The following is an 18,128-nucleotide window of genomic DNA, read 5'->3' on the forward strand; positions in this document are numbered from 1 at the left end:
GGTCTTAATTTCAGGTTTCCCACAGGCATCTGGGTGGCCACTGTGTGAACAAGATGCTAGACTAGATGGGCCATTGGCCTTATCCATCAGGTTCTGCTAATGTTCTGCAGGTCAGTTTCGGACCCCTCCTGGGCCTTAGGTGGACCATAGACCGGAGGCTCCCCAAGCCTGGCAAAGTCCTTGTGTGCTAAGATGCTGTCTTGACAGATTCCCCCCCCCCCTTTTTTCCTCTCCTCCTTCTCCTATGCATCAACTTTGCTGGCAGAACACTGTTCTGTCAGCACAATCCCTGACCCTCAATTCATTATGGCTTAGATAATAGTCACACTAATAGTTATCGATCACTTTCTCTCTTTCTCTCTCTGCCCCCACTACACCTCTCCACCTTGGGATTCAACCAATTTCCTCCTAAAGCACGGGGGGGGGGGGGCTGAGCATCAATCAGTTTTTAGTTCTTTAATTAAATATTGATTTGGAGAGGCTGCCCAGACTCGGCTCACCCACCAGGACACCGAGATCAGCAGGCTGGCCGGAATTCTAAAGAGAGACACACACACACACACACACACACACACACACACACACAGCAGTTTTGCATTATCCTCATGAGTGCAAACTGCCTTTGAGAGGCTTTGCAACCTCCTGTTGATGCTTGGAGAGACTTTGAGCTGACCTGTGAACATAAGGACATATGTACAGACCTGCTGAATCAGGCCGAAAGGCTCATCTAATCCAACATCGTTCTCACAGTGGCCAACCAGATGCCTCGTTTGGGAAACCCAAAACCAGGACCTGAGAGTGCAGCAGCACTCTCCCTGCTTGTGATTCCCAGCATAAGGTACTCAGAGGCATTACTGCCTCCGATAGTGGAGGTAAAATATAGCCATCGGGGCTAGCAGCCGTTGACAGCCCTATCCTCCAGGAATTTGTCCAACTCCCCCTTTTAAAGCCATCCAAATTAGTGGCTATCGCCAGTAGCTTTTGCAGAAGTGAATTCCATATAACTATGTTCTGTGTGAAGAAGAATTTCGTTTTGCCTGTCCTGACTCTTCCAGGATGACCTCGGCATCTGGAATGACAAGAGAGGGAGAAAAACTTGCCTCTTTTTATTTTCTTCAAATCAGGTATAATTCTATATACACCTCTGTCACATCCCCTTCCTCACATCTTTTCGAACCTGAAAAGCTCCAAACGACGTAGCATTTCCTTGTAGCGGAACTGCTCCCACCTCCCAATCAGCTTGGTTCCCCTTTTACGAAGGGTCTTCAACTCTGCAATATCACTTTTGAAGTGTGGCAACTGGCGCTGTTCCCAATGGCACTTGTCCCGGGCGCTGGCTGGGATGGATGGGCGTTGTGGTACAAAACATCTGGAGAGTGCCAGGTTTGCAAATTTAAAAGCCACACCCCCCCATGCAGAACTTGAGGGATGAATTCAGATGGGATGCAGATGAATGCAAAAGCTAATTAAAATACTCAAGAGATTGAGAATTCTTACACTCCCCATCTGCAAAGATGCACCCAAGGTGGTTGGTGTAAAACAGGCTTCCTCAACCTCGCCCCTCCAGATGTTTTTGGCCTACAGTTCCCATGATCCTTAGCTAGCAGGATCAGTCGTCAGGGATGATGGGAATTGTAGTCTCAAAACATCTGGAGGGCCAAGGTTGAGGAAGCCTGGTATAAAAGCTGACCCGTCACTTGGTCACTGTGGGCTGTGATAGGCGTTGTGTAAACTCATTCCCTTGCCTCTACCAAACTTGGGATTTTTACATTCTGTTTCCCTAGATGACACTCTTGTCTATAAAGTGCAGAACCTCCAATGGACAGCCGATTTCTCTGGCAACATCACTTTAACCTGGACCCGCCCTAAGAAGATGCCCCTTGCATCCTGTGTCTACAATATCCATTACAGGTAACCTCGCTGGGCAGCTTTAGCATAACAGTCATGACTAAAATCAGGCTCTGTGCAAACACCTAATTGAATCCGAGCTTATTAGTGCAGTTGCTACTATACCATGAACAAATTACAGAGGTCCATTTGCAGCAAGCAGAATCAAGGACACTGCCCCCTAGGAGACTACAGTGCAAACAGAGAAAAAAGCAACAGAAGGAGAAGAGGGATACAGATGATTATAAGAGTTGAATATAGTCCAAAGGAGTTGTAAAAAAGAATTGATTTTGGCTGTGGAACGATGTTAAGGAATGGATCTCTATTCAGGGCTTGCCCAAATGATGCTCTTGGCGAGATGTACTGCCTCCTCTCTGTTCAAACTTAAAATACATTAGAAAACAGCAACTTGTGTCCCTTTTTAGGTTTTGCTGCCTGCATATCTTGCATATAGCTTCCCCCAGCCATGGCTTTGGTTGGTGGGTCTCAGGGTTCTAGTAAACGGCAATTGGTTGTGCCTGATATAGGTGCTCCTTTTAGATAGACCAGGGATGGGGAATCTTTCGCCCTCCAGATGTTGTTGGACTTCAGCTCTCATCAGTCCCAGCCAGCCTGGTCAGGAATGATGGGAGTTGTCGTTCAACATCGACTGGAGAGTCACAGATTCCCCATTGCTGTTTTAGACCATGTCTTGCTGACATTGTAAGATTACCAAAATGATCATGCCCCTACAGTAGAATTACGTGATGGATTATGTTTGTGTGAGCCAATTCCATTATCTCCAGCTGCCGAAATGGCTCCTGCCTGATTTACATTTTGAAGTAGTGTTGCTGATGCTTCTTTGAAACTCCCAAATCTAGGATGGTTGGCGAGAGCGTCTGGAAATCCTTAGAAACCCACAGCAACAAAACCAACAGCGTCTTGAAAGTCCTGAAGCCAGACAGCACGTACCAGGTGAAAGTTCAGGTTCAGTGCCTGAGCAAAGCGTACAACACCAACGACTTCATCACCTTGCGTACCCCGGAAGGACGTAAGTCAGCTCGCTCGTTTGTGGCACACGTGGAATTAATTACAGAATGAAAGATGCCTTTGTTAAGCCCAAAGCACTGATTTACAGAGGATGTGGCTTGCAGTGTTTCTGCACAATCCGTCGCCCTTGCATTATTAGCAGTTTTCTGCATTGGGTGAGATGGGCTCATTCAGTTTGCCAGCGTGGTGCGCACCTGCTAACAGGGGAATACCCTGTTGCTCACAGGGTTCTGACTCCTTTCCCTCTTCCTGCTGAAATTAGGCTTGAAATTTTGTGTGGTGACTCAGGGTGGCGTTGCTATTTCATACATAATTCCAGTGTACAAAACTTGATTAGAAAGATGCTTTCCCCTCATGCAGAGGGAGGCAGAGTGAATAAGCTGCTTCAGGCAACAAGTGTTGAGGGGCAGGGCACAGACACGAGCTGTGTGTGTCCTGAGGCCTGTCTCGTGCCCCCTAAGGTAGCCCTCAAGTGTACTGGGGGAGGCTGTCCCCCCACATGACTATTCAAGTAAGGAATACATGAAAAAAAGTCGGTGCTGGAGCTTAAAAATTAATATGCAAAAGTTTAAAAGGTGCAAGGAGATAGGATAATAATGTACTAAGGATGGAAGAACAAATAAATGAATAACACAACAATAACAAAAATAATGGGACGCAGGTGGCGCTGTGGGTAAAAGCCTCAGTGCCTAGGGCTTGCCGATCGAAAGGTCGGCGGTTCGAATCCCTGCGGCGGGGTGCGCTCCCGTCGTTCGGTCCCAGCGCCTGCCAACCTAGCAGTTCGAAAGCACCCCTGGGTGCAAGTAGATAAATAGGGACCGCTTACTAGCGGGAAGGTAAACGGCGTTTCCGTGTGCGGCTCTGGCTCTGGCTCTGGCCAGAGCAGCGATGTCACGCTGGCCACGTGACCCGGAAGTGTCTCCGGACAGCGCTGGCCCCCGGCCTCTTGAGTGAGATGGGCGCACCAACCCCAGAGTCTGGCAAGACTGGCCCGTACGGGCAGGGGTACCTTTACCTTTACCTTAACAAAAATAATAGTAGGTAAAGAAGATCACACATAGGTGGAGGGAAGTACTGGGCTGTGGGGGAGGGAGGTGAAGGGATTAATTGAAATTGTTAATGATTGGTATAGGATTTAAGCGATTTAAATTTTTATAAAGAAAGCAGCAAGAAATATCAAGTAAAGGTATCGGAGAGGAGATCGTTGTAAATGAAAGCATGAGATGTATGGTTTTGTTACATATGATTTTATTTTGGAGTTGTCTTTATTTTGGAGTTGTTTATTGTAAAGAATGTATATTATGTGAATAAATATAATAAAGGATTAATATTTTTTTTTAAAAAAAGTAAGATTTGGTTGCCAGTCTGGTCAGCGTCTATAGATAGCATTGTTTGTTTATTATATCAATTTGTGGGCTGCTTTTCCACATAAATGTGCCCAAGGAGACTCATAAGAGCATAAGAAGAGTGATGCTTGAGGAGACCAGGCTAATTGAGTAAGCAAGTGCCTCTAGGAAGCCTGCAAGTGGGACCTGAGCGCAGCAGCGTCTTTTCCCACTTTCGATTCCCAGAAACTGGCATTAATAGGCTGCCAAGAGTGGAGTCGAGATATTGTAACATTGGAAATTCATCATAAAATAAACTATCTTTCAGTAAAACGTATTACTTAGTTAACATAGGCCAGATTCTGTATATGACAAATCCTTTCTGTGCAATGGGATATTCATGGAATGGAAGGGGAATTCATGGAATGAAATCTTGTGCAATCAGCAAAATGTCTTAGGCCAGCTCTGTCCTTGTCACTAATCATACCCACCTACCTTTCCCTCCACCCCCCAGTGCCAGACCCTCCCCGACATCTTCAGTTGTTGCTGAAGAGAGAAGCTGAAGGCGTTGTGGTTTGCCAGTGGGCACCACCAGCGAATGCCCACGGCCTGATCAGAGAATATGTTGTAAGTATTAACTGGACTGATGCCGTACAGAGGGGGAGCCTTGGAGAAATGTGTGTGCTCACAGAAGTATTTCTGTACTTTCTATATCATAAAATACAGGGGCAGTGCGCAGCACTGAGACATAAAAGCATAATTAAAAACAATGCATGAAGGAAAATGATAATCAGGGAATTTGGCCTGGGGCCTCATTCCTAGAGCTGAAAGGGCAGCCCTCTTTGGATCTGGCTGACCTGGCCAGTGGGGAGTTGGGGAGAACAGTCCAGGCAGCTCAGACTGGAAGTTTCGCTTCCACCCAGTGCATTGTCTTGAAGAAGTGGGTCCGCTGATGCTTTGCTATAGCTGCAAACCAGGACTCCTCCTCCCTCTTTTCTGCCATATCAGGTGGAATACAGCAGAGCTGGTTCCAAGGAATGGTCATCTGTGAGAGCCGCCAGCAACTACTCGGAGATAGAGAGCCTGCAGGTCAACATGTTATATACAGTCAGAGTGAGTATATATCTTGAAAGTGATTTGCCCCTCGCATAGGCAGATGGGAAGCGGCCTTTATACCCAGTCAGGCTGTTGGGCTTTTCAGCTCAGTATTCTCCACACTAGGTCAGCAGTGAAAATCACAGGTGCACAGGCAACAACAGAAGCTTTTGCTTGTGCTGGTAGGGTCCCTCCTCCTTCCGCCACCTGTAAAAAGTAAAGGTAAAGGACCCCTGACAGTTAAGTCCAGTTGCAGACAACTCTGGGGTTGCGGCGCTCATCTTACTTTACTGGCCGAGGGAGCCGGCATTTGTCCGCAGACAGTTTTTCTGGTGGCCAGCATGACTAAGCCGCTTCTGGTAAAACCAGAGCAGCACATGGAAATGCTGTTTACCTTCCCGCAGGAGCGGTACCTATTTATCTACTTGCACTTTTTGGCGTGCTTTCAAACTGCTAGGTTGGCAGGAGCTGGGACCGAACAATGGGAGCTCACCCCGTCGCAGGGATTCGAACCGCCGACCTTCTGATCGGCAAGCCCAAGAGGCTCAGTGGTGTGGACCACAGCACCACCCTGTATCCCTGTTCAAATGAGACTTGAAATAGGACTTCTATTCTGGGGTGTGTGTGTGTTGCCGATAATAGTTTCTCTGGTTTGCAAAAGGTTGGCTGCTTCTGGTCTGCTGCGCAGAAGAGGGCAGCGGCCTGTTAGTTGTTGCCCCAGAGCTCAGGAGTAGCTCTGATCTGGTGTAGCTGTGGGGGGGGGGGGAAACTCAGCTCACAGGCCAGTCTTGGCCTATGGAGCTTATATTTTCAAAACAATGTCCACCTGTCAATCAGCTGATGTCATTTCAGTGGGCAGCTGGCATCAGCTGACGGGTGGGGCATAATTCTGTGTTGGCGCTGTACGGTTCTGACCATTGGCACGTCTAGTTCTGGGGTGCAGAACTTGCAACCCTCCAGATGGTGTTGGAGCACGCATTTCATCCAGCAACATCTGGAGGGTCACAGGTACCCAGTAACCCTTGGTCTAGATCCATGGCTAGCAGTGGGACTCAGACAGGTACCGTATTTTTCTCTCTATAAGACAAACTTTCCCCCTTCTAAAAATTAAGGGGAAATGTGTGTGCGTCTTATGGAGCGAATGCAGGCTGTGCAGCTTTCGCTGAAGCCAGGAGAGCAAGAGGGATCGAGAGAGCTTTCCCTCTCTGCGCAGCGCCCCTTCAGCGAAGCGGGAGGAGAAATGGAAGGGGCTCCACTTCTCCTGCTGCTTCGCTGAAGGGACACTGCACAGAGAGGGAAAGCTACGCAGCGCCCCTTCAGCAAAGCGGCAGGAGAACGGAGCCCCTTCCGTTTCTCCTCCCGCTTTGCTGGAGAGGTGCTGAGCAGAGAGGGAGAGAACATTTTTTCCTTGTTCTCCTCCTCTAAAACTAGGTGCGTCTTATGGTCGGGTACGTCTTCTAGAGCAAAAAATACGGTATTTCCCAGCCCTGTCTTGGGAGAACAGAGTTTAAACAATGGGATGTTCTGCATGTAAAGTGGGTGCTCTAGTGGTGAGCTATAGCCCTTCCTTACACCTGCTGCCTTCCTTCAACTTGGTCAACATGTTGCTGAAGGGGGTAGGTGGGTATCATGGTCTCCCTTTGCACCACCAGTCTGCAGCTGATTGGTGCCTGCCCAAAACATGTCTTGAGTGCCTGACAGCTGCATAACAAAGATCTGCGTGCCCCACTCTTTGAAAAGCAGCCCCCAATGCAGCTCAGCAAACTGCATTTGAAACTCTCCTGAACATCAGAGACAGTCTGTGATGGCAGCAGCAGAAGCTTCTCAGTTCCTTTTTGCTCCTCTGAGTCCTGCGTGAAACCAGGCATTGCCAGAGGGATTGAGAGCAGGTGGGAGGAGGCGATGATGCTGAGTGAGGGTTAGAGAAGTGGCCTTGCTGTAGCAGCTGTCAGGACCCCTGGCTACTACTGGCACCTGGAGGCTTCTTGCTTCCCAGAACCTCATTTTCAGGCTCCCAAGTCTGAGGAACAGAAGCAAGGCACTTACACACCATTTCCCCATCAGCTGTCGCCTGTAAACCTGCTTTGTTTTCATTAAAAAGTCAAACAGCATGCCTTCTTGCATATTAACTAGCCTTCTCATTTGAAAAGGTTGCTGCGGTAACTAGCCGTGGAGTGGGAAACTGGAGTGATTCCAAATCCATACGAACCGTAAAAGGCAAAGGTAAACTATTAACTGATTAATTTCTTTTACCTCTTTTGTTTTGCTGCACCAGGAAGCAGACCAGAGAGAGCAAAAAACCCAAAACCTAAATTTATAAATGAGTCTGAGCCGTCTCACATTTTGTTATTTTAATATTAATATATTCACTGGCAGCCTTGGGACGTTCATTATGTTCCTCTCGCTCTCTTCTCTAGGCTGTTCAGTGTGCCAATTACAAATCCATCTATAGTAGCTAACGACTTGCACATATTGTAAATATTAATCACTTGCTACATTAAACAGCTATGCCTTTTCCCAAACTTAACCATTCCCTACTAACAACACTTTTTTAAAACCCTCCAGCTGTTAACGGACTACAATCCCATCATCCCCAGCCACCATGGTAAATGATCAGGATGATGGATATTGTAGTCCAGCGACAATATTGGCGAAATCTGGGCTAAATGATCAGGAATGGGACTGTGAGAATGGGCCTTTTCCTCCCACCAGCTCATCCCCTCTTGCCTATAAATTATGCCCCTCTACACGTGCACACACACTCACACACACACACACGCATGCTTGGGATGCCTGTAGCAACATCCTTCCTAACCCTAGAGCAGGGATGGGGAACTTGTTGCTGGACTGCAACATCCATAATCTCTTATCGTTGGCCATTCTGCATGGGAGTGGGAGTCCCCATAGCATCAGGGGTGCAAGTACTTGGTTTCAACTTTAGTTTAAGAGGATTGACTGTAATTAATTCAGCACAGTCAAATCATACTCCTAATCATGGTTGGCATTGACTTTGCATGCAAGAGGGATTGAGACTTTACAATCCATGTTTTGGGGACTGTAACGTATACATCAGCCCCTATTATTTAAAAAGGAATGGGTTGTTGTTGTTGTTCTTCTTATTATTATTTATTAAACACTGTTGAGACCTACTTGTGGGTTACAATCTACTGGTTCATTACTAGTGTCCAGATACATTCACTGTGATGGACTGGCAGAGTAAGCTGAAAACACAAAAAGAGAATTTTCCATTGGAATTTTGCAAATTTCAGTTTAGTGTCTGATGCCAGTTTCCTCTGTTTCCTCTCTGCCTTAGTTATTCCACCACCTACGATCCATATTGATAGCTACACTGAAAACTCCATAAGCTTCACCCTCAAAATGGAAGCTAACATTCAGGTAATAAAAATTCGTGGCTGAAAAGCACAGCTCAAATACACCACACAAAAGAACATTTTGTGAACTGACGTATAAATGCTGTGCTTTGGAAAGGTTCTCTAAGGTGATGGATTGGGAGCAGGTGTTGGGAGGGAGGCAAATAAACCATAATCGTGATTCCATTAGGGGTTTGCAATTCCTAGGCAAACAGAAGTTTTAATTACGCTAGCTCTGAATCTTAAACATAATAAAATTCCTGGTATTGGTATCCATTTTGTCTGACAGAGCCTTTTTTGGGAGGTGCAAAGATAATAGAGTATATTTCTGCCTTGCACTTAATCACTCTTAATTTAGTTAACAATGATCCATTATGTTTCTGTTGCACCAAGTTCCTTAGAGAGCTGCCTTTCAAAACCAAAGATGGGGAGGAGAATCAGAGCAGATTATAGCATAATTATTCTCATTCCTGAACTACTGGCCAAGTTGACATATATAGGAGTGATCAGTCAGTTACAAGGAGCATTTGGTACTTCAAACTTGCCATTTAAAACACATGGACTTGCTTACTTGTTTGTCCTATGCATTCTCTGCTGCCGCCTCACAGGTGAACGGTTACGTTGTGAAAATCTTCTGGACTTTCGACACCCACAGACAAGAAAAAATATCCTTGCTCATTGATGGGGGAAAGTCGGCACAAACTGGTAAGCCTCACCGGAATATTCATTTCATCTGGCAACATCTAATGGAGGATTCCCACTGATCAGCAGGGCCGGTCCTATCGTTGGACAGGGGTGAGGCGTCAGCCTGAGGCAGTGGGTGGTGCTTGCGGGCAGGAAGGTGCTGGAGAACAATACTTGCTCTGTGTGTCACATGGCTTGCTGCCCACTACCTAAGCTTGCTGATGACCCCAGGTCCATTGGATGAACGGGGGGAAAAGATTCATTTACTAGTCTAGTGAACAACTTGTACAGGGAATGTACACGGGAGGTGGAGGCACTGCCTAGGCATCCCTAGGCAACAAAGTATTTTGGGCTGGCCCTCTGGATTCTCCCCAGGCGACTCACCTGGGAACAGCAAAAATGCTAAGTGTTCAGAAAGCTGGAGAGCAACACCACCCTATCTGAACCTACTGCTACTGGGCCCACGTGACCACTAAATCAGGTGAATTTCACAGGGCCAGATGCAAAATCTTCAGAATGCTTCCCTTTTTTAAAACAAGCAAGCAAGCAAAACCCTTTGCAACCTGGAAATGGACTGCCAAAGTGGGAGATTCTTTTGGCTCGGCCCTAGACCAGCCTTATTTGGGGAGGGTGCTCCACATCCCTGCTTAGCCCAATTGTTTTCCTCACCCTCCACAGTGAGTAACTTGACTGCTCAGACACAGTATGAGATCTCTGCATGGGCCAAGACGGAGCTGGGGGACAGCCCTCTGTCTTTTGCCCACGTGGTGACCAGCGGCACAAGACCGCCCCCTCCCAGTCTGAAAGCTAAAGCTGTGAACCAGACAGCGGTGGAGTGCAACTGGACTGGCCCCAAGAATGTGGTAAGGGTTCCTTTCTTTTTCTTCTTGTGGAAAGAGCCCCCAGACAGAGCAGAAGAGCCTGTCCTCTTTCTAAATGTCTGCCTGCCATTCACGTGTAATTTTTGCAGTTGGTCCCAGTTAGCAGAATCCTGTGTTCAGGATGCCGCATAGCCCAGCTGTTAAAGACAATGGTTTTTCATCAAAAAGGGGCAAGCTTATTGTTTTCCTATTTTCAGGGTGTATATCCCATCCAAAGCTGGTGTGGTAGGCCATTTGTTTGTTGATTATTTTTTTTAAAAAATGTATCAAAGCAAGTAACAATTATGAATGCGTACAAAGCACAAAATTTAAAACGCAGTATAAAAAAGAAATTTAACGAAAAGTGTTCATCTTGCAATAACATAAAAAGGAGAAATCCAACCTTACTAAAGTTGAACATCAATACAGGCTTGTGGATAATCATACCCTACACCCCCAATTAAGACCTAATCAGGAACATCTTTGTCTGGTGCCTGGAAGTTGGTAGCAGTGGCACCAGGTGTCTCTTTCTGGGGAGAGTGTTCCACGGTTTGGGAGCCACCACTGAAAAGGCCCGTTCTCATGTCACCACCTTCCACTCCTCCTTCGGAGGAGGGCCTCAAATGATGAACGTAGGATTTCCAGGTTTGTGGTACTTAAGTTAGTGAGTTGCTCAGAGCCATCCAATGAGCTTTATAACTCAGATTTGAACCTAAGTCTCCCATGCAAATAATAATAATAATAATAATAATAATAATAATAATAATAATAAAATATTTATACTCCGTCCATCTGGCTGAGTTTCCCCAGCCACTCTGTGTGGCTCCCAATCGAGTGTTAAAAACAATACAGCATTAAATATTAAAAACTTCTCTAAACAGGGCTGCCTTCAGATGTCTTTTAAAGATAAGATAGTTGCTTATTTCCTTGACATCTAATGAGAGGGCGTTCCACAGGGCAGGCACCTCTACTGAGAAGGCCCTCTGCCTGGTTCCTGTAACTTCACTTATTGCAGTGAGGGAACCTCCAGAAGGCCCTTGGCACTGCATCTCAGTGTGCAGGCAGAACGATGGGGGTGGAGATGCTCCTTCAGGTATACAGGACTGAGGCCATTTAGGACTTTAAAGGTCAGCACCAACACTTTTAATTGTGCTCGGAAACGTACTGGGAGCCAATGCGGGTCTCTCAGGACCAGTATTATATGGTCCAAATTGTGGAGATTGGTTGTGAGAGATGAGACTTTCAGTAAATATCTGTTTAGTGTAAAATCCATTTGCTTGGATGTGCATTTGGTCCAGAGTTAATAGCCGGCAACCAGACAGAAAAGCCTTTATACTCTTGAAGATAAAGTCTTAGTTGTCGAACAAATTGGCTCCCGAATGTCGAAAACCCAGAAGTGAGTGTTCAGGTTTGCGAATGTTTTTTTGAAAGCCGACGTCCAATGCAGTTTCTGATTGGCTGCAGGAAGCTCCTGCAGCCAATTGGAAGCCGTGCCTTGGTTTTTGAACTGTTTGGGGAGTTGAATGGACTCCCAGAACAGATTAAATTTGAGAACCGAGGTATGACTGTAATTCATTCCTTTTTAAACTTCAGGAATCAGTTCAGTTTGCCACGAAGACCACTGCAACTGTGGATGGCTACATTTATTTATTTTTTAATGGGTTGGAAAATTCATTGGATTTGTTTGCAAGATTTTAGGGTGGGGAAAGAGTTTCAACATGCTTTTCTTGCTTGCATCTCCCCCCCCGCCCCCGCACCCTTCCTTTGGCAGGTATATGGCATATTTTATGCTACATCTTTCCTGGAGCTCTACAGGAATCCTACCAATGCCACCACCACACTGCACAACATTACAGTCATTGTCAACAGAGATGAGCAATACTTATTTCTGGTAAGGAGTGCATCGTTCATCTTCTCCCCCTCCCCGCTCCTGCCAACCAATGCAACTTGGGCTTTTGTTTATAAATTCAATATCAAAAGAGGGCAACTGATTAGGGAAGGGCCATAGATCGGGGCAGAGCTTCTGCTTGGCACGCAGAAGGTTCCCACTCCGATCTCTGACATCTCCAGATAGGAAGATCCCCTGCCTGAAATCCAGGCATGCTGTTTTGCCAGGCAGTGTGGACAACACTGAGCAAGACTCCATATAGGGTCAAGTTCCTGTGCTCCTTTTCTACTACTTTGAGGAAGCTGCCCGAACCACAAGGCGGTATAAATGTCACAAAGAACAATACAATATTCTCAGGGTTGTGGCTTATTCTGTTAAGGGCTAGCAGCCTTATACCCATTTAAGGTGTTCTAGTGTAAGCTCATAGGGGCAGATCACCTGTATATTTTTGCTTGGGCAACTCTAACATGTGCCACATACACTGCATGCACAAGCATGCCTTTGGTGTTTTGGGAAGAGGCTCTTCTGAATAGGTTCCTTCTCTTTATGAGATAAAAGTCCCTAAACGAGAACAGCAGGGTCTTCTCTGTTGGGACACCGACACACATGTTGTGGAATTTCCTGCCCATTGTCATCACTTTTTCAGTGTCAGATAAAAACCTTCCTATGTGAGAATGCTTTTCAAGCAGCTGGATTTTAAAGCTGAACTGAATTTCTTCCGGCAAACGTTTTGCTTTTTTTTTGTGGGGAGGTGGGGTGGGTTGCTGTTTCACCTCTGCATGCAGAGGTGCGCTTTATGGTCTAAAAGATGTTTGTTCTCCCTACTCAGTGCTGCCATTGTATAGAAGCATTTATCCAGCTTGGTGCCCTCCAGCTGCTGAACTTCTAACTCATATCAGTGCCAGCAGCATGGCTGATGGCCAGGGATGATATGAGGTGTAGCCCAGCAACACCAGGAGGGTACCAGGTTGACTGCCCTTGCCATAAAGCCATTCAGATTCGGTTTCAATCTTGTTTCCAGAGATATGTTCATTTCTGACACATTCCCTGGGAATGTATCTTAACAGGAAGACCTCGGATTTGGTTCAGACAGGCAGCCAGTGCAAGATCCTTAAGTTACATGCTGCGGATGGGAAGCTCTGTGAGCAGCTGGACTGCTGCATTGTGTGCTAGTTCCATGCTCAACATAGCCATTTTGCTGAAATGGCCTTGTAGCAAAATACAGAGGCGTGCATTTAAAGCAGTTCCCATAATCCGTGGCCACTGGTCTGGCTAGCTAGAGATGATGGGAGTCGTGGTCCAAAAATAGCTGGAGACCCAAGTTTTGGGAAGCACTGAGTTGAAGTAACCTTCCCGGAGTCAAGTAACCTTTATTGAATCAAGCGGCTGCGGTTACTCTGTTGAGTTGTGGGTTATAAAAGGAGGCGGGGGACATGCTAGAAAGCTGGATAACCGACTAACAACTGCTGACCTCCTTAAGGTACGTGTGATATCCCCATACCAAGGGCCGCCTTCCGATTACATCGTTGTGAAGATGATTCCTGACAGTCGCCTCCCCCCTCGGCACCTTCACTCTGTGCACCTGGCAAAAACCTTTGCGGTTATCAAGTGGGAGTCTCCTTACGATTCTCCTGACCAAGATATGGTGAGATTGTTACTGTTGCTGTTGTTTTATTATTATTATATTGGGAAAGGATAGAAATCAAACACAAGCTAAATAAATGCCACTCAGTTCCACCAAACTTTTTCTAAGAGGTGGGCTTTGGAGAGTGCTGGGTGGGGAGATGGCTTTCTAGGCTACCGTAGATTCTGGCGTATTAGGCAACTGGGCATATAAGATGACCCCCCCCGAATTGGCAGCTGCCAATTCGGGGAGTCGACTTATACACCCAGTGTTAGGAAGCTCCCTGGCGAAGCTGCCCAGCGATGCTAAGCCGGCTTCGCTGGGTGGCTTCCTCCCAGCGCGGAGCGGAGCGGAGCCCGCTGCCCACTGCTGCTGCCCAGCGAACCCATACCCGGCGTATAAGACAACCCCCGACTTTTTAGAGGATTTTCCGGGGTTAAATATTCATCTTATACGCCGGAATCTACGGTAGTTATGCAGCTCTCCTTAAGCAAAGGCCAAATCCTCTTGATGCCTCAGCTGGCCTTTAGCATTTCAGGCACTTAAAGGGAGAAGTGGGGTGTTGTGGGAGAAGGAGCAACTCACCATTCTGCTCCCTTCAGTTGTATGCGGTAGCAGTGAAAGATTTAATAAAGAAAACAGACCGGATCTACAAGGTGAAAACTCGCAACAGCACTGTGGAGTATACCATCAAGAAGTTGGAACCTGGTGGCAAGTACCATATCATCGTCCAGCTGGGAAACATGAGCAAAGAGGCCAGTTTGAAACTTAACACAGGTAAGGAATGTCCGAGAAAAAGTAGTGGAATAAGAGGACCGTGCTGAGTTTGTACTTCCTTGTTTCCCTCCCCAGCCAAAGCCTGCATTCCTGTTGTCACAAACCTGGGTGTGTCTTCCTCCTGTGCACTTGTAATTGTGTACTTTTTATCTTTCAATAAAGAAGAAGGCAAAGCAAAACCTGGGTGTTTAAGCCCCATTGAACTCAATAGGGCTTAGCTCTTGAGTAGATACGCTTTGGAATCCAGTGCATATTGCATTCTCTATCTATAGGCATTTCAAAGAACTGAGCGAGACTGGTGGACAGATTGCTACTTACCTAAATGTTTCCCTTCTTCCTTTGCAGTTTCCCTGGCTGCACCAGATGCCTTAAAGATTATAGCAGAAAATGACCACATCTTGTTGTTTTGGAAGAGTTTAGCCTTAAAAGAAAGTCATTTTAGCGAAAGCCGGGTAAGTTGCTATTGGAAGTTTGGGAGCAGCTCAGCTTGCTGAGAGAGGTTTCCATGGGCTGAGACAGATAAAGGCGTCTCCAGCTTTCCAGACTGTCCCTGCACTTTTTTCCTCTATGCTGACTTCTCTCTATCTCTTTGATGTTTAGACTGATAAGTCTTAGGTTGCATCCTGCTTACAACTTTTTGCTCTTCCTCACACACTTTCTTTGGGCCTGGAGGTGAGAGGTCATCTTGGATGTATCAGTGTACAGAGAACAAAGGGGCAAACATGGTTTCTTTGCTTCTCCAACTTAGATAGCTAGCACTGCAGAACTCTTTCATATCAATAATGTACTTCCTTTATTAAACAGAAGCTTTATTATTTTACACCATGTCGCACCATTACACCATGAATACCTTTCAACTGAGGGTGTGTTCCAAGCAAGGATTCACTTAACTAAGCTAACGTACACTGCTGCATATTAACTCTACATGCTAGCAGTTATAACCACACTCGGGGTGCCATGCTTTTTTTAACCACTCATTCTTTCTTTATTTGATTGACACCCTGCCCTTCTGCAAGTCCCCAGGGCAGCTTAGGGAAAGCTAAAAAACCCACAAAATGATAAAAGTAAAGACATTCACCGTGTGAAAGCAGTGTAGCGGCAAACAGCGAAATTGAGATGAGCACAAAGCAGCATTTTTAAAAATGGACAGAAGATTGCAAAGCCTGCGAGAAAATACAAAAAGGCGTTTTCCCCAAGCCAAGTCCAGAATGTTCGAAGGCTCCAGCAAAGGGAACTGGCAGTCGATTTCTCCTCCCTGTGTCCAGGATCAGGGCAAGGGCCCATCTAGTCCAGCATTCTGTTCTTGCAATGGCCAACCTGTGTGCAAGCAGGACCTGAGCCCAAGAGCCCTCTCCCTTCCTGTGGCTTCCAGCAACTGGTATTCAGAAGCATGACTGCCTCCAACTATGGAGCCAGATCATAGCCACCCTGGCTAGTAGCCACTGATAGCTGTATCCTCCATGAGAATTTGTCCAACACCATCCAAGGAAACTTGAAGCTATTGGCTTCAAGGGGATGGATGAGCTGCCTTGCCCCTCTGTTCCCTTTTTGACTGCTGCAACACAGCAGCTCTGAATGTTTTTTCCTGACTAGAATACGCCAGCAAGCTGTAGCCTGTGTTTTTCTATTGCACTAGCGACAGTCCTTCGATTAGAGTAGTGAACTGGCGGTAGGGTAGCCCAGGTTGTGACTGCACTGCTGGTTACCCTGTCCTGCGCATTACTGCCGGTTCCCAAGAGGGGAAGGCAGCAGGGAGCTCAGCACTGTGCAGGCAGAGCAACAGAAACACCCCAGCCGCACCCACGCCAGGCTCCGCTGCCGTGCCCCTCTCTCCTCCCAGTAACCAGCAGCAACATGCAGCATTGGGAAGACATCTTGGAGATCCCAGGCCACAGGGAGGTTAGGCTGGCCTCAACCAGAGCCAGGGCTTTTTCGGCCGTGGCCCCGATCTGGTGGAACGCTCTGTCACAAGAGACTAGGGCCCTGCGGGACTTGACATCTTTCCGCAGGGTCTGCAAGACAGAGCTGTTCCACCAGGCCTTTGGCCAAGGCACAGTCTGGCCCCTTCCTTCTGTAATCCTCATAGAACTCTAGCCCAATGGTTGCCATTAATTTGACTCTGAATTGATTTTAGAATGAATTGATTTTAGAATGTATTTCAATTAATTGATTGTGATTTTATGTAAACTGTGTTATTTTTACTGTTGTTAGCCGCTCTGAGCACGGATTCAGCTGGGGAGGGCGGGATATAAATAATTTATTATTATTATTATTATTAGGTCCATTCATTTCAGTGGATCTGCTCTGGGTGAAACTTGATTTGGACACAACCCAATATTTCAATCCAGAACCAAATTACCTTGCTTTTTGTGTGTTTTGTGCTTAATTTCAGGGGTATGAAATACACATGTTCGACAGCGTGACAAATAGCACGTTGTACCTGGGCAATACCACGGAGAACGTCTTCAAAGTCTCCAACCTGAAGATGGGGCATAATTACTCCTTCACGGTGCAAGCAAGGTGTCTTTACAGCGGGCAGGTGTGCGGGGAGCCTGCAACGCTACTTTACAATGAAGTGGGAAGTGGTAAGGAAAAGATCTCCCCCTCTGATTCACTTCTGCTTCCGTGTATTTTCTTTTCAACACTCACCGTGTTAACATTTGGAAGCCTGGAACATTGCTGCTATCAATGCAGATCTCCACGCGTTGCCCTTCAGCTAGATCTATCATCTTCTGTGCGCGTTTATGGGCAAATTATCTCGAGTACTCCAGTGTCTTCTTTCGGAGCAACTTAAGTTGTGTTTTCTGTGAGCTGCCAATGTACGTAACAGGGCTTGCACCCTATTCTCTTGAAACTGAAGCGCCATGAGTTTTCAGGGTCCCTAATTGCTTAGCTTTGGAGCATACGGAACAACTCCTCCTTGGTCGTCTTCCCATATGCCTTCTCAAGAGTGACCCTAGGAGCCGTTCCTCAGTGACTGACTCACCTCCTTTCATGTTAATTTGGTGGTTCTAGGATGCTGGAGAGAGAGACCCTGCTGCCACAATAGTAACAGGTCCTTAACTCTGGACCACCACATCACTGCTTCCAGCCAAATAATTATCAGGCTAGAAGGACACCTGCCTTCAACTGGCCCTGCCCAGGGTTTTAGCCTTCCAACTTTTCATAACCATAGCAGTATGTGGAACTTTATAGCAGCATAATATGACTTTATTGCAGTTGTTCTGATGACTTTGTTGCTGCTGTTGTTTGCTTTACTTATATGCTATTGTGTTTGATATTATAATGATTGCAACATTTGGTGTTTTTTTAAATAATGCTACTATAAAGTGTTGTGAGCTCAACATTTGTTGGAAGAGCAGAATACAAATATTAAATCAAGCAGCTCCTGCATCATTCTGTGAAAATACAAAGTCTCGGTTCACATTATGGTGTAAACAACTGATATGCAGGTTGCAAACAATGGCTTTCATTCCAGCCGAGTACTTAAAACTCCATTGAGGCATGGAGTTCCCCAGGCTTTTCAGATCTGATATTTTCTCAATCTCACTGGAAATCGTATGTCCTAATACTGCTGTTAGAATTCTG

At 46.4% G+C, this 18,128-nt stretch overlaps 1 protein-coding gene and 1 long non-coding RNA gene across 2 annotated transcripts in view; both read left to right on the top strand.

Moving 5' to 3' along the window:
* SORL1 (sortilin related receptor 1) overlaps positions 1 to 18,128 on the top strand; it is a 110,059-nt gene that overhangs the window by 87,433 nt on the left and 4,498 nt on the right. The window contains exons 34-46 of the mRNA XM_081843049.1: positions 1,785 to 1,911; positions 2,748 to 2,917; positions 4,756 to 4,868; positions 5,250 to 5,354; positions 7,487 to 7,559; positions 8,650 to 8,732; positions 9,316 to 9,412; positions 10,070 to 10,254; positions 12,023 to 12,142; positions 13,620 to 13,784; positions 14,366 to 14,540; positions 14,886 to 14,992; positions 16,933 to 17,125. Of these exons, the coding sequence (XP_081699175.1) occupies positions 1,785 to 1,911; positions 2,748 to 2,917; positions 4,756 to 4,868; positions 5,250 to 5,354; positions 7,487 to 7,559; positions 8,650 to 8,732; positions 9,316 to 9,412; positions 10,070 to 10,254; positions 12,023 to 12,142; positions 13,620 to 13,784; positions 14,366 to 14,540; positions 14,886 to 14,992; positions 16,933 to 17,125 (1,713 nt within the window). The remainder of the gene's footprint in view (positions 1 to 1,784; positions 1,912 to 2,747; positions 2,918 to 4,755; positions 4,869 to 5,249; positions 5,355 to 7,486; positions 7,560 to 8,649; positions 8,733 to 9,315; positions 9,413 to 10,069; positions 10,255 to 12,022; positions 12,143 to 13,619; positions 13,785 to 14,365; positions 14,541 to 14,885; positions 14,993 to 16,932; positions 17,126 to 18,128) is intronic.
* On the top strand, positions 10,262 to 10,522 carry LOC309331177. The gene is made up of 2 exons (XR_014151754.1): positions 10,262 to 10,386; positions 10,419 to 10,522. It is a non-coding gene; the product is annotated as an uncharacterized lncRNA (long non-coding RNA).

Source organism: Podarcis erhardii (genome assembly GCF_964252035.2).
Source record: "Podarcis erhardii genome assembly, chromosome: 16".
In the NCBI taxonomy this organism is placed as follows: domain Eukaryota; kingdom Metazoa; phylum Chordata; class Lepidosauria; order Squamata; family Lacertidae; genus Podarcis; species Podarcis erhardii.